Source organism: Nycticebus coucang, chromosome 19, assembly GCF_027406575.1.
Source record: "Nycticebus coucang isolate mNycCou1 chromosome 19, mNycCou1.pri, whole genome shotgun sequence".
Classification (NCBI taxonomy): Eukaryota; Metazoa; Chordata; class Mammalia; order Primates; family Lorisidae; genus Nycticebus; species Nycticebus coucang.
This window is the reverse complement of record NC_069798.1, coordinates 7,340,350-7,354,638: the sequence shown is the minus strand read 5'-3', so window position 1 is coordinate 7,354,638 and position 14,289 is coordinate 7,340,350. Positions and strand designations below refer to the sequence as shown.

The window sequence follows — 14,289 nt, the reverse complement described above, 5'->3', positions numbered from 1 at the left end:
CAGAAAATTCTGCACATGCTGGACAAAATCACTTTGGTCATAAACTTACTAGCAAACAGAGCAAGAGAGTCAGGACTTCCAAAGTGCCAAGGAGAGAAGCCCAGAAGGGGGAGGCAAACCAAAGCAATGGGCTGCATGCTTCTGTCCCCACCTCCATCCATGGTGTCGAGTCCTGAGCCTCTAGGGCAGCGGTTCTCAACCTGTGGGTCACAACCCACAGGAACTGTATTAAAGGGCCGCAGCACTAGGAAGGGTGAGAACCACTGCTCTAGGACCTAGAGTCTAGCTGAAGGGGTTAGGCGGTGGGGTCTTCAGGAAGTGATTAGGTTATGGCTCATGAATGGGACTTGGGCCCTTATAAAGCACACCAGAGACCTCTTCTGCCTGTCCACCCCATGAGGAGGCAAGAAGGCAGTGGTCTGCAGCCTGCAAGTAAATCCCCACCGGAATGCTACCATGCTGGCATTCTGACCCACAACTGTGAGAAATACATTTCTGTTGTTTGTAAACCACTAGTTCTATGTTGTTTTGTTATGGTATCCCATGCAAAGATACCCAGCACAGCTTTCCTACTCAGCTCAGTCACCAAGCTGCAGAATTTTTATGTTACATTCTTTTCTCAACATCTTCTTTCCAGAAAACAAACTCATCATTTTCCTAGTATACACAGGGCACAGAAAGTAAACCCTCACGTTTATCTGTGTCTCTGTATGCACGCGTGCACACGCACTAGCTCAATGAAAAGCATAAGCACCCGAAGACATTTTTACTCTAAATTTTAAAGCAAGAGCACTAAGAATTGCTATATCATTTAAAGCTGAATCCCATCCAATTTGACTATGGTGGGTGGATGACAGTGTCTCAATTCTGCATGTTTTCCCACCAGGGTCAGACAAAGGGAAATAGCAGCCTGCCACCAAAGATTCAACTGTGAAAATATCATCAGATGTTTGCTCTCATTCAGCTGCCTGTTGTTTGCTGATTGAGCATGGATGGCTACAAGGCTACTTGATGTGAAGATGCTCTTCTCTGGAGCTTAACAGAGGCACAATGCTCCCAACATTTCTCCTTTTCTGTAGGCAACTTTCAAATACCTGGTGATATCTTCAGATAGTTGGGCAGGATCTGGTGGGTAAAATTTCACATTAAACGAAAAGTGCCAAGCGCCACCTGTAAGGATGGGAAAAAAGTTAGGAAGAAAGCCTTAGAAAATCTCCTAATAGTTATGATTCTAACTGACAGCCAGAATGGCCTGAACTCCAAGCATTAAACAACAGGCAACTTTTGATCGTGGAGGGAAAGCTGTTAAGTCTCAGTTATTGAGATCCACATCTGATTTCTAATCTTCTCAATCGAATCCTTTACTGGCACTTCTAACTGGTAAGGAAATTCTGTTCTCAGAATCAGAGGTGAGTCTTTGCTCTCGGAGGGCAGTAAATCCCTTCAATTCCAGACTTATGCTTCCAAAACTACTCTCCTAAGGCGCCATTCTCCTCTCCATTAAATGACTTCTGGACACTGTAATTTCTCTACAAACCCTGCCCAAACATTCAGAAGAAAGGTACAGTATCCTGTTTCTTAGCCCCTTTCTTGGCACTCTTCTCTTGCATATGTGGCAATATTTAGTTCCATCAGTCTCCTTCATTCTGTCATAAATGGCACAGATCCGTTTATTAATTCTAGTTTATTCTTGACACTACCATTTACATCATGCTTAAGACTCTCCACAGCAGGGACCTGAGGTTCCCTATGAAGAATTTAGCATTGAATCAGTTATTATTGGGTGCTTAATACATTTTAAAACCACTCAAAATATGTGTCAATCAAATATATTTCTAGTGACTGATTTTCCCACTGTTCTCAAAAAAGTCCTTTTGTTATTCCAAAAATAACAAATTTGCTTTTACTTTGCTATTGATTTCTACTCGCTACTAAAATAGATTGCTTCAGTGCTTGCCAATAGTGAAGTGCATGATGAATGCTGCTTTCCCCCCAAGCAAGTAAAATTAAAGCTAATGGATTAGTTATGGGGAATGGATTTGTTGCTCTTTTGTAACTTTTATCCATTTCAAAGTATGCCTTGATCTGATGAATAGTTTAGCAATGTAATTAAACAATCTTATAATAAATTTGTGGTGAAAATTTTAAGTTGGAAGTAACAGAAGAACACCAAAAACATTTCAATGCAAAAATCCTCATTCTAGGAAAGTGAATTTCCAAATAGAGCGAGCCTAAGAAGTACCTTAGGTACTTGTTAAAAGTGCAATTCCTAGGCTCCACCCAGAGATTCTTATTTTGGAGATTTGGAACACGGCCTAGAAACCTCTGGTTTTAATCAGCTTCCTTGTGGTTCTGCTATGGGTGGGCTATGGAATCACTTTGAAAATCACTCTTTCCAAGGAGTCATTCTCCTAAGGTTATAACTCAAATAACTACAATGTCTTTTGGGACAATATTTTAAAACAATGGGAAAGTTTATAGAAATGACAATCTACATCCCAATAAAAAAAAAATAAAAGCAGTTATATGAAGGATAAACAATGAAGTTAATGAGCAAAGAAGACTAAAGCTCTAATATATACCCCTGTAAAGAATGTGGGTGGAAACAAATCAGCTGGGAAGGAAGTGCTTATGCAATGAATAAGCTTGCAGCCCTGTAGCTGCTCAAATGATGGCCCTGGATAGAAAGAGGAAATGAAACAGTTTGAACACATTTAAATGAATATTTCTATAATGCGGATATGGGATTTTAAATTACAAATTTATGATAAACAGAAAATTACAGCACCAGAGTTCATTCTTATGCAAAATTTCTAATTTTACTCTTTTTTGCCTGCCGAATAATAATTCTAAATATACTGCATTTATATCATAAAATTATGATGCATCATCTCTATATCACAAAATTGCTATTTACTATATCATACTTATAATTTACAATATTATACTTAAAATCACAAAATATGATGTATTTAGAAATTTTAAGATCCACAATGCAGAAAAGATGACTAGAATAAGATGTTTTTCCTAAGGACTCGTGAGTTTCAGAATTTTCTATTTATCATAAATTTATAACTTAAAAATCTTTATCAGTTTGATCTCTACTATATTAAAGAGGCATAATGTGGACCTACCACATAAAAAAAGATGAAAACGTCCTTTTATCATCTATGTTTGGGAAGAGGCAGCACAAAAATTACATTAGACATAATAATACTTCCCTGGGTTGGTAGAGAATGCAAATTTTGTGGAATGAGGGCATTTTAATGGACAGGAAACAGCAAGGACTATAGATAAAAATATCAAACTTCATTTTTAAAGAAATACTAATTTTCCTTGTCTCTTTTAACTGCAAGACTGTCTTTTTTTTTTTTTTAATGTCATGGCCACACTGCCTCAACTCCATGATTAAAAAAGAAAGCCCTTAAATCTCTTGTTTTGACCGTCCCTTTAGCTTTCTTGTCTTTGAAAGGAGGGTAGGAGACATCATGAATTGGAAGTTAAGGAACAAAAAGAATTCTATTAACAACAGAAAAGAGAATTAGAGGCTTTCTTATAACAGTATTAGGACTTATCCTTGAACATTTTATGTATTTTCAAAGTGCTTTTCAATTATTAATCAGATGAATTAGATGTATATTAGATGAATACAGAGGACTTTATATACACAAAAATAATATATATTCAGCATGTCTATTTAGAAACTCTATAAAAAAATCTGTAGAATATGTTCATCATCTTATTTTTTATTTATTTTTTTGAGAGAGAGTCTCACTTTGTTGCCAAGGCTAGAATGCTATATAGTCAGCCTAACTCACAGCAACCTCAAACTCCTGAGCTCAAGGGATCCTCCTGCCTCAGCCTCCCAAGTAGCTGTGACTACCGGCACCCACATGATGCGTGGCTAATATTTCTATTTTTAGTAGAGATGGGGCCTCATACTTGCTCAAGTTGGTCTTGAACTCCTGACCTCAAGCTGTCCTCCCACCCTGGCCTTCCAGAGAGCTAGGATTACAGGCGTGAGCACTTTGCCCAGTCAACATCATCTTGACATTTTTATTAAGACTCCTCAGAATAAAAAATGAAAAGGAGTGTTTTCACCTATTTTATACAACTGTAGCTATCCCTAGTCTTAATCTCAACTGAACTATTTCTATCAAACTAATTCATTACCAAGCTTCTGGTTTTGTGGAGACATCAAATTTCTCTTAAAAATACAGTAAAGCTTCTGGTTTTGTGGAGACATCAAATTTCTCTTAAAAATACAGTAAATTAAGTAAACGGCAGACTAATATCTAGAACTACAGGTACTATTTTTTTTTCCTTTTGGGATATTATCTATTAAATCATTTCAAACTGCTCACTACTAATTATATCTGATTAATACTTCAGGTATTTTGATATCTCAGGACTTTTAAAGGCAATAAGAAGTATTTGCTTCTCTTTTAACAGCACACTGTTGAAAGCTTTTACTTATTAAAATAGGAATGATTTTTTTAAATGAAGTAGTCTTAAATTTCCTCTTCAGCTGGAATTAGATGTTTAGAATAGTTTAGATTTTACTGATAAAAACATGAATTAAAAAACTAGTTACTTAAAATTACAAATATTGTCCATGTTCATGATAAAAGTAAGTTACTGTAAAGGGTAAAAAAATAAAAATTAAAAAAAAAACCTCTTTCTTAACCCCCTACATTGCACTATACTTCTAGAATTATTGTTAGTATCTTTCACACCTTCCTAAAGTTCTTCATGTGTTATACATACATAACTTTTAATTTAATTTAATTTTTTTATTAAATCATAGCTGTGTACATTAATGCAATCGTGGGGTACAATGTGCTGGTTTTATATACAATCTGAAATATTTTCATCAAACTGGTTAACATAGCCTTCACGGCACCCTCTTAGTTATTGTGTTAAGATATTCATATTCTACATTTAGTAAATTTTACATCATATGTAACTTTTTAAAACAAATGAGAATGTTACAGATATTCTGCAACCTGATTTTGACTAAGGAGAGATAGGACATATGACATGGCTAGTCCATGGTTAATTTAAACATTTCTTTATAAGTGGACATTTAAATTGCTTCTAGTTTTCTGCTGTTGTGATTAGTATTAAAATGAAATTTCCTGTGCCTACACACGGGCACACTTTCCTCTCTGATGCCGAGGCTGCACAAATTTCTACAAATAAAATTAAGGGTCAAAGAATAAGTACAACTTAATTTTTAATAAATGCAAATTGTCCCTGTAAAAGATTGCACTAACTTATTCTCATAGCAACTGTATGCAGCTGCCATAGTTTATTACTGAAGTTTTAAAAATCTGTGCTAATATGAATAGGTAGTAACAAATAATGTTTGAAGTTTCATTTAATCATTAGTAAGATTCACCAACTGTTTAGTACTTCGTAGCTACCTTTATTTCCATTTTGTGAATTGCTCATAGGACTGTTTCGTTCATTAAACCTCCATAGTTGCCCACCTCCCTGCACTGACCACCTCCTTAAGTGGACCTAATTTTCACAGACTGGACATGCATCACATGTGCGTATCAGTACAGTAAGGCCTAGTTCCTTATGTTGACCACCTCTGTACATTGACCAGATTGTCACAGTCCCTTGGGTGATCAACTCATATAGGTTCTATTGTATTTCTTAAATCACATTTAGGGAACAAGGAAAGAGATTATCACCAGACAGCAGAGTTCAATTGACTCATAATTCCGTTGCAAAACTACCAAATGACTATTACTTTTATTTCCTTGCTTATTTATTTTTGTTTGCTTTTTTTAATATTATGTCCCTTCTATTTATGGGGAAGGGAATAACTCAAATATCGCAGTCACTTTTACTCACAAGTTGTGATGATTAAAAATGGGTACTATTTGAACTAGACCAATCTGCCCAATCGAATTGTGATTACAGAAATATTTTGTATTTACACTAGCCACACGAGTATGGGTTACAAATTCAGACAACTTCACTTTCTAAATATCTTCACATTACCACATCAAATAATCCAACAAGAACTTACTTCGAATCTGTTTTTTTATTTCTTTAGCAGGGTCCAACCAGTTCTGAAAAGGAAATGATATTCTGAATTTGAATCAAAGAATGAAAATGCCTTAATATCGGGGCGAGTGAGTGGGTGTGGGAAGGCTTTCCTCACCCTGCTGACCCTGCAGCCCGGCCCCCTCGCAGGCCCTCTGAGGCCCAGGCCTGACCAGCTGAGAAAATACAGGTATATATGTGCAGCTCGTGCTTGACAAAATTCTTTTTGTGCTGACAAAATTCTTTTCTTAAAAAAAAAAGAAACAAAAAACATTGCCTTCAGGGATTCAAGCTAGCACAGAAACAGGAGAAAAACTGGCAGAAGATTCTGTTCAAACAAATTACTGGTGTCTTCCAGGGCTAGGGATCCTGCAGCTTCAAGGCCATATGTGGCCCTCCAGATCCCCAAGTGCGTCCCCTCAACCAAACCCCAACGTTACAGAACAAATCCCTTTATAAAATCCTATAGGAACTCATTCTGTGAAATCTGGATCTGGTCAAAAGTAGACTCAAGGATCAGGAAGGCTACCTGTGGCCCCAAGGCCTCGGTTCCATTCAGTTCCACATCAGTGGTTTCTGTGATCACAGATCACATCTATTACCCCCCAAATTTCCCTAACAAAGGAACGCTTGCTTGTGATTCACATTTTTCCATCAGATGTTTAATAATGAAGTTGGAGGTTGTCTGGTGAATTCAGTGGGTATGAAGTGTACCTCCTGGCACAACACCAAAATAAGTAACATCTTCATGCAAAGTATCTGGGACTCAGCTTCCAGCACCGATAGGATGGGAACAATTTCCTCCTCCGTGTTTCTCAAGGAGTTGTGGAGACTAGTGAGAAACAGTCCTGCACAGGCTGCAGTCCTCAGGTTAACAGTCTGCAGAGGTATGTTTGCATTAAACATAAAACGTCTCTTGCATGCTTTAGACAAGTACCAGGTCAGCAGAGGATGCATCTCATATTTGGGTTCCGTAAGGTTGTGAAAACGTTAAGATCAACTAAAAATGTTAGCAGCATCAACAGTGAATGGCCCCGACAGTCCGTTACAACCACAGTATCTTCAGAGAATTTTAAGGTATGAACATGATGGTCATTGGTTCAAATAATCTACCAAAATACATTACCCAAAATACTCACAAAAAAGCACCCTACAAGATGCTTCCTGGAATCTCAAATAACTCAGACATGAAAAATATTCAGAGCTCACTTATTTTTCCTGGAAAATTATAGGAAGTTGTCGAGGATTTGCTTCCTGAAGAAACAGGTGACTAACAGCATTTAGGGATTCAGAATAGTCACTGTGGGCACGTGAAGGGGTGGGGGGTTGGGAAAATGACCCACCTCTTCAGCGTTAGTTCCTAACACTGAGGGGTTCAAGGCACCGTATTTTTTGTTGCTATTCATCTCTCACCTTCTGATTTTCAGCATCTCGATATGTAAGCCCAAAGTAATCTTTTTCTAGCAAGTTCAAGTGTTCACACACTTTATCAAACAGTACTTGCCCTCTGGAGCGTTTCTATGGAAAACAGAACAGAAAAACAAGTCAACACTTAAAAAGGTTTTCCCCATTGTCATAAATAAAACTGGGTACAATTTAAAACACTGCTTCTTGTAACTGGGTACAATTTAAAACACTGCTTCTTGTAACCGCTTTGCCATCTCCGGTTTAACTAGCAAAAAAGCTCTGAAAGAAAAAATAGGACCTCAATTTACTAAATTGCACACCCCCACAAAATACTGATGGTGTCACTGCCTATGTTCAGGTGACAGGTGGATGATTTTTATTTACTTCTTCTTTTTTGAGACTAGAGTCTCACTCTGTCACCCTAGGTAGAATGCCCTTATGTCATAGCTCACAGAAACCTCAAACTCTTGGGCCTAAGTGATCCTCCAGTCTCAGCCTCCCAAGTAGCTTAGACTATAGGCATCCCCAACAGCGCCTGGCTAGTCTATTTTGAATAGAAACGAAGTCTCGCTCTTGTTCAGTCTGGTGTTGAACTCCAGAGCTCAAGGGATCTTCCTGCCTCAGCCTCCCAAAGTGCTAGGATTTTAGGTGTCAGCCACCATGCCTGGCTGGTGGATGATTTCCAAACAGAAGCAGCTGGGGAAAATAATAAGATGCTTAGAAATTTGGAGTATTTTGTGAAATATAAAAATTCTGATAGTAAAAGAGAGAATAAAGGACCAACAAATATCATGTTTCACAGGGCCCTAACTCAGTTCTCCATAACATAAGATTCTGAGCCTCAGAAGAATTAACCCAATTCCTTGCCTTAGGCAGACACTCACTTAAAACTTTCTATTCCAAAAATCCATTGAACTAACTGTATTAGTTTATTTTTGTTTTATCTTTTTGTCACAAATTTTGGTTTTATATCGCAGTGTTTAATTTTCTTTTAGGGAAAATCCTTATTAAACTTAACAAGATGTTAAGTTTTTAGTTATCATACATAAAAATAAGAGATATAGACAGATGCTGAATTTTTGACCACTAAAAAGGCATGTGGAGAAAGGAAGAAGATTGTTATTGGGGAGAGAAAGTTCATCAGCTTAATTTACTGTGCAGTACTATGATTTTTTTGTTGTTGCAGTTTTTGGCCAGGGCCGGGATTGAACCTGCCACCTCTGGTATACAGGGCCAGCACCCTACTCCTTGAGCCACAGGCACTACCCCGTACTATGATTTTTTTCACCTAATCTTTCCAAAGGTCTTTAAACATAGCTGGAGTCTGGGAGGAATTAACACACAACAAATAAGCTAAACTACTTTTTGTTTGTTATTAGTTTTACATCTAATACTTTAAGCATATTTGTCTTTAAGATTTAACATAGTAACAATGAGAAATATGAAAACTGATAAACTGTCCAAGCCAAGTAATAAGCATTCAAAAGACCTGTTAGTGGTACCTTACTGTGCAGCCATAATTATGTTGAAAGCAATTACTCAGTCTCCTCAAGCGTGACTATTTAGGAAAAAAGGTAAATTTGTGATAGAAAAGTCAAGTCTAAATTGTGGCTAGCTAAATAATCAATGATAAATTTGGAAAAAACAGTTCTTTAAAGGATGAAAATAAATTACTTGTTAGTAAACTACGTAATAACATTGCTTTTTGGCTACGACAAATATTACAACAATGAAATGCCTGCTCCCTGGTTTAAATCTTCTATTTATAAATAACAGCATATTATTTCTGAATAATGCTTGATAAATTATGAAAGTTCTCACAAAAACCTGGTTCTTCAGATGCCTCTAGTGGTACTGTCAATGTAGTAATAATACCAGATAAGAACAGAGGCTCAAAGGTGGTGGATGAGTGTGGTGTCTCAAGCAATGGCTCCGAGCAGTGTCTTTAGAATGCATGGCTCTTGCAGCTATGTGAACCTCTGCTTATACTACCCTACTTCTTTGGAATGGCTGACATTAAAATAAAATAATGCATTTGAATTTGATCCAGGGGTGGCACATAAAAAGTATTCCATAAACGTCAGCAATTATTATAGCCTGGTGGCTGACAAATGGCAGAGTAACTAATGTAGAGTCAACTCCTGGTGACATGATGGAGCCGCTTTAGAATTAACACAAGTCCTGTTCTTTTTTACCTCATGACCTTAGTTAGACTGTTATCATTTACATACACATATGTGATGCACAAAAATATACATCAGTGTCTGCCCAAATACTTTCTCAGTGAATAAACAAAAACCAAAACAAATGCAAATACAAAAACTTTTCTCAACAAAGTTTCAAGTGACTCAGCTTCTTATATCCTCCGATCTAACAGACCACAGCAGCCTCAATGCGTTGGGAGGAGAGGGGGCTTTTTCCTAAATAGGCTGTAGGCGTCCTGGTTGTTGAAAAATAAGCCATCTCTGGCTGCTCTGCCCTTTTGCCTAATGGGTGGTGTGGCTGAGTTCAAGCACAGACTGTTACGCTAACTGGCTCCTGCTTTCACGGCTTCTTGCAATTTGATTTCTGTTAAAGACTCCTGTCTTTCTCTTGAACAGACCACACCATTTCTTACTGAATATTTTAAACGTTTGTTTTTAAGACATAGTACACAATAGAGATATTTCTTTTCGGCCCTACGAGCTGGGACCAGTTGTCTAGAAGCAACTGTAGATGGTTATACGGAATGGAAACTATCAAATTCCTACCTTCTAGGAAGGTCACCACCCAGCGAGCTGGGTGACTCTGGAAAAGGCTTTTAAATGATTTGTGTCTCCACTGTTTCACCCCTGAGTGAAGATATAAGACTACTGAGCAAGGAGACTATGGGCTTGAAGCTATTACTGAGCTTCCTTTTGCTTACTGCAATCTTCTGATGGATGGAAGAACTCTCTCCCATGGTGCCCAGACTACTTCATGATGAGAAAGACGCTGCCGATGGAGGTGGGACCAGACATGCAACCTACTTTCTAGTCCAGGACTGGATTCCCCTCTGCCATCTCAAACAACTCTAAAACACTCCTAATTCTTTCAACTGAGATGTTTTTTTCTTAGCACGTTATTCAACTTGTCAACTATTTCTACATGTTGACATCTGTATATATGCTGTAGGTGAGGACATTAACATGTGAATAATGCTCAACAGACTAGACATTTTGGAGAAACTGTGTTAGCTATTACGGCTCCCAAAGACAAGTGATCAAATCTAAGCATATACTGTCACAGGGTGTGGTTAGATAGAGCCACTTTGAGATAAGTGAGTAAATTAAAAAAAAAAAAAATGAAAGAGCTAATCTAAACTAGTGGGTAATTTACCTCATCAGAGTTTTTAGTCTTTAGTCTAAGTTTTTACTCTTGTAGTTTCTCCTGAGTTAAGTCATCTGTGACTCAAAGGCACTGATAATTCATGTATATTATGCTCTCTGATAGCACCCAGGAAAGTTGATTTTACTTTCTTAGAGTAACGAAACAAAGGCGACTTACCTTCTTCCTGAAATTTCCACTGGCAAATTTCATTGCTGTTTCTGATAGAGTAAATCGGGATATTACAGCCCATAATGGGAAGGCTTTAAATGAAGTGTACTAAGAAGGGCACATCCTCAAGCAATTTAAACAAGTTTCATCCTTATTTAAATTTTTTTCTTTAATTTAAAAATTTCCAAATTGACTCATTAAATTCCTGGGTATTAGGAGAAATGTGCCAAAAGAGAACATAGAGAAAGAAAAGATAAGCCACAAACTGGGACTAAATATTTTGCAAAGATATACAAAGAACTCTCAAAACTCAATAATATGGACACAATTAAAAAATGGGCAAAATATCTGAACTGACATCTTACCAGAAAAGACATTCAGATAGCAATAAACATATGAACAGATGATCCACATAACATGTCATTAGAGAAATTACAAATTAAAACAATAATGAGATACTGCCCTCACACCTACTAATAGCTAAAATTCAAAACAATGACAACACTAAATGCTGGGAGGATGCAGAGGAACGGGCACCTGCCTTCGTCGCTGGGAGGAACGCAAAATGGTACAGCCACGTTGGGAGACGGTTTGGGTGGGATCCTGCAAAACTAAACACACTCCTACCATATAATTTAGCAATCGTACTCCTTGGTATTGATCCAAATGAATCGAAAACTCCTATCGACTCAACAACTTGCACACAAATGATTACAGGTTTATACATAATTGCCAAAACTTGGAAGCAACCAGGAAGTCAAGGTGAATCAAGACACAAACTGTGGTATATCCACACAATGAAATATTGTTCACTGATACAAAGAAAGGAGGTATCAAGCCACAAAAATACATGAAAAAGCCTTAAATACACACAGTGAGACAAAAGGAGTCCATCTAAAAAGGCTACATATTGTATGATTCCTACTACAGTAGCCCCCCTTTTCCATGAGAGATTTAAGTTCCAAGACCCCCAGTGGATACCTAGAACTGAGGATCATAACTAGCCCTATTGTTATTAGGAGTAAACATGAGGATCAAAACTGAATCTGCCAGTTCCTTACTTAGCTTGGCTTTCCCTTGGAAATTTGTAGAAGAAACCAGGTCATTTGCCTGGAGAGTCCCTTCAGTCTAGATTTTGCTGTTGCATCTTCTTGGCGTAATTTAACGTGTTTTCTCGGTCTCCTGAACATCTTGGGAATTGGTAGTTAGGCCTGTGGTTGTTTATCACAAGCGATGCCTGGCAATTTCATCACCAGATATAGGATGACTGCTGCCTTCCATGTGGTATCAGCTGTCACTGATGACCACTTCCCTGAAACTGGTATAGTAATTCCAAATGGCAACATCCCAATCCTTCTTGTTCCTTCTTTATTAGCTGGAGCATGTTTATAAAGAGACAGGTCTCTTTGTTAGAACTGTTTGTTTACTCAGGGATACAGTTTAATTATGAAAGTCTAGATGAACACTTGTTTCTATCCATTTGCAAGGATAACGAGCTGGTTCCCTAGCATCATCCCAAAGTCCCCACTTACATCTTTTTGTTTTGTAGGCTGTTTTACCACGATGAGCGCGTGGATTTGAACAGGGGTGACACGTTCCACTGCACCTCAGGCATCACCCATGATGATGCTCTCCAGGCCTCCCAAAGCTCTGCCTGGCCTCTTGCCTGTAAAGTCCTTCTCAACCTCCAAGAGATTTTTCCAGCGCCACTTCTTTAACGCATTTCCTGCCTCCCCAACCAAATGGGATTTTCCCTCCTTCAGACATCATAGCACTTTATGGCTGCACGTCCCACATTCTGCCTTAAGTCCCAGCTGTGTCCCTGGGCATCCCCCTTTTATCCCTGACCATAAAGGCATCATGCCTCCAGTATTTCATCTTTCACAGGGCCTCGTATTTGGTTAAATGCCACTAAGAGATGAAAATACTAACAATGAAACTGTGCATAAGATTTTTCTTACTAGCATATTATAAACAATGACACAGAGTGATATTTTTACAATAGTGATTTTTAACAGTGTGTTCTAGGAGCCTTGAAAACAGCCTGATGTCCAGGCCCCAACCTCAGCTCAATTACATTGGAATTTCTGAAAAGTAGCCCAAGGCAACTGAATTTTTTAAAGATTCCCAGGTAAATTCATGCAGGTCTGATGGAAAGGTATGCCTTAAATTAAATTATGTTTACAACTTGGAAATTTTTAAATATAAGGACTCGGAAGAAATCTCACTTTTTTGGTGAGGTAATGTATAACTTCTTCAGATTTAGTCTAGGCCCAATCTGGTTTCTGTTTAGGCCACTGCTGCCAACAGTCACAGTTACGTTATGATAAAATTGATATACCCAGATATACTACGTACAAACTTAAAATCTTAAGACATCCTTTCCAACAATTTTTTTTTTTGAGAAATGTAAGTTGTTAAGAAATGATAAACCAGCCAAATGCTGAAATAAAATGATACAACTGACATATAATAAACCACTAAATTCTGGGGGGGAAATCATAAAACACTGACTTGCATTTAAAGCTAGAAGTAAAATACATTAAAAAGTTTTGGCTCAACACCCATAGCAGTGGTTACAGGGCCAACCACATGCACTGAGGCTGGCAGGTTCAAACCCGGCCCGGGCCAGCTGAACAACAATGACAAATGCAACAACAAAAATAGTCAGGCTTTGTGGCGGGTGTCTGTTGTCCCAGATACTTGGGAGGCTGAAGCAAGAGAATCACTTAAGAGTTTGAGGTTGCTGTGAGCTGTGACGCCACAGCACTCTACCCAGGGCGACTTAGTGAGACTCCGTCTCAAAAAAAAGTAGAAATGTTTTGAAGTTTGTTGAGCTTTGTTTAAGGAGAAGGCACTTTCACTTTGCATACATGAAATACAGACCTTTATTCAAGATCCTGCTACATGACTAAAGGAAGACTCCAGGTAGGTTCACAACGGCCTGGCTGTCCTCTTTTCCAAGAGGGCAGGAGTATCAGCATCTTCCCCAGCAGGAGACTGAGGTTACCAACAAGTGCAAACACCTGGCATTCAGCCCAGGGAAGGCTGCTGCCCTTGGCAGGGCTACCTCCAAAAAGAGCATTGCCTTTGCGCCCGTGTCCTTAGCAATCATTTCTTAATCTGTGCTTAAGACAAGGAGTGCAAAAGCAGGAAAACACAGATTACACTGGCTCCCAGCACAAGACTGCCACAGAATTTGGGTTTGTTTTCTTTCTCTTCAGTCTCACAAAGCTATGACTGTGCCTGAGCAAAGCATTCTTCCAGAAAAGCAGAAATTAGAGAAATTCATCAAGTCAAAAATTA

General features: G+C 38.2%; 1 protein-coding gene across 36 annotated transcripts in view; it reads right to left on the bottom strand.

Moving 5' to 3' along the window:
- Positions 1-14,289, bottom strand: part of EPB41L3 (erythrocyte membrane protein band 4.1 like 3) — a 240,666-nt gene that overhangs the window by 44,245 nt on the left and 182,132 nt on the right. For all 36 annotated transcript variants that reach the window (XM_053571292.1, XM_053571297.1, XM_053571287.1 and 33 more), the window contains 3 exons: positions 7,474-7,578; positions 6,044-6,086; positions 1,095-1,170 (listed from right to left, as the gene is read on the bottom strand). In XM_053571292.1, coding sequence (XP_053427267.1) covers positions 1,095-1,170; positions 6,044-6,086; positions 7,474-7,578 — 224 coding nt within the window. The remainder of the gene's footprint in view (positions 1-1,094; positions 1,171-6,043; positions 6,087-7,473; positions 7,579-14,289) is intronic.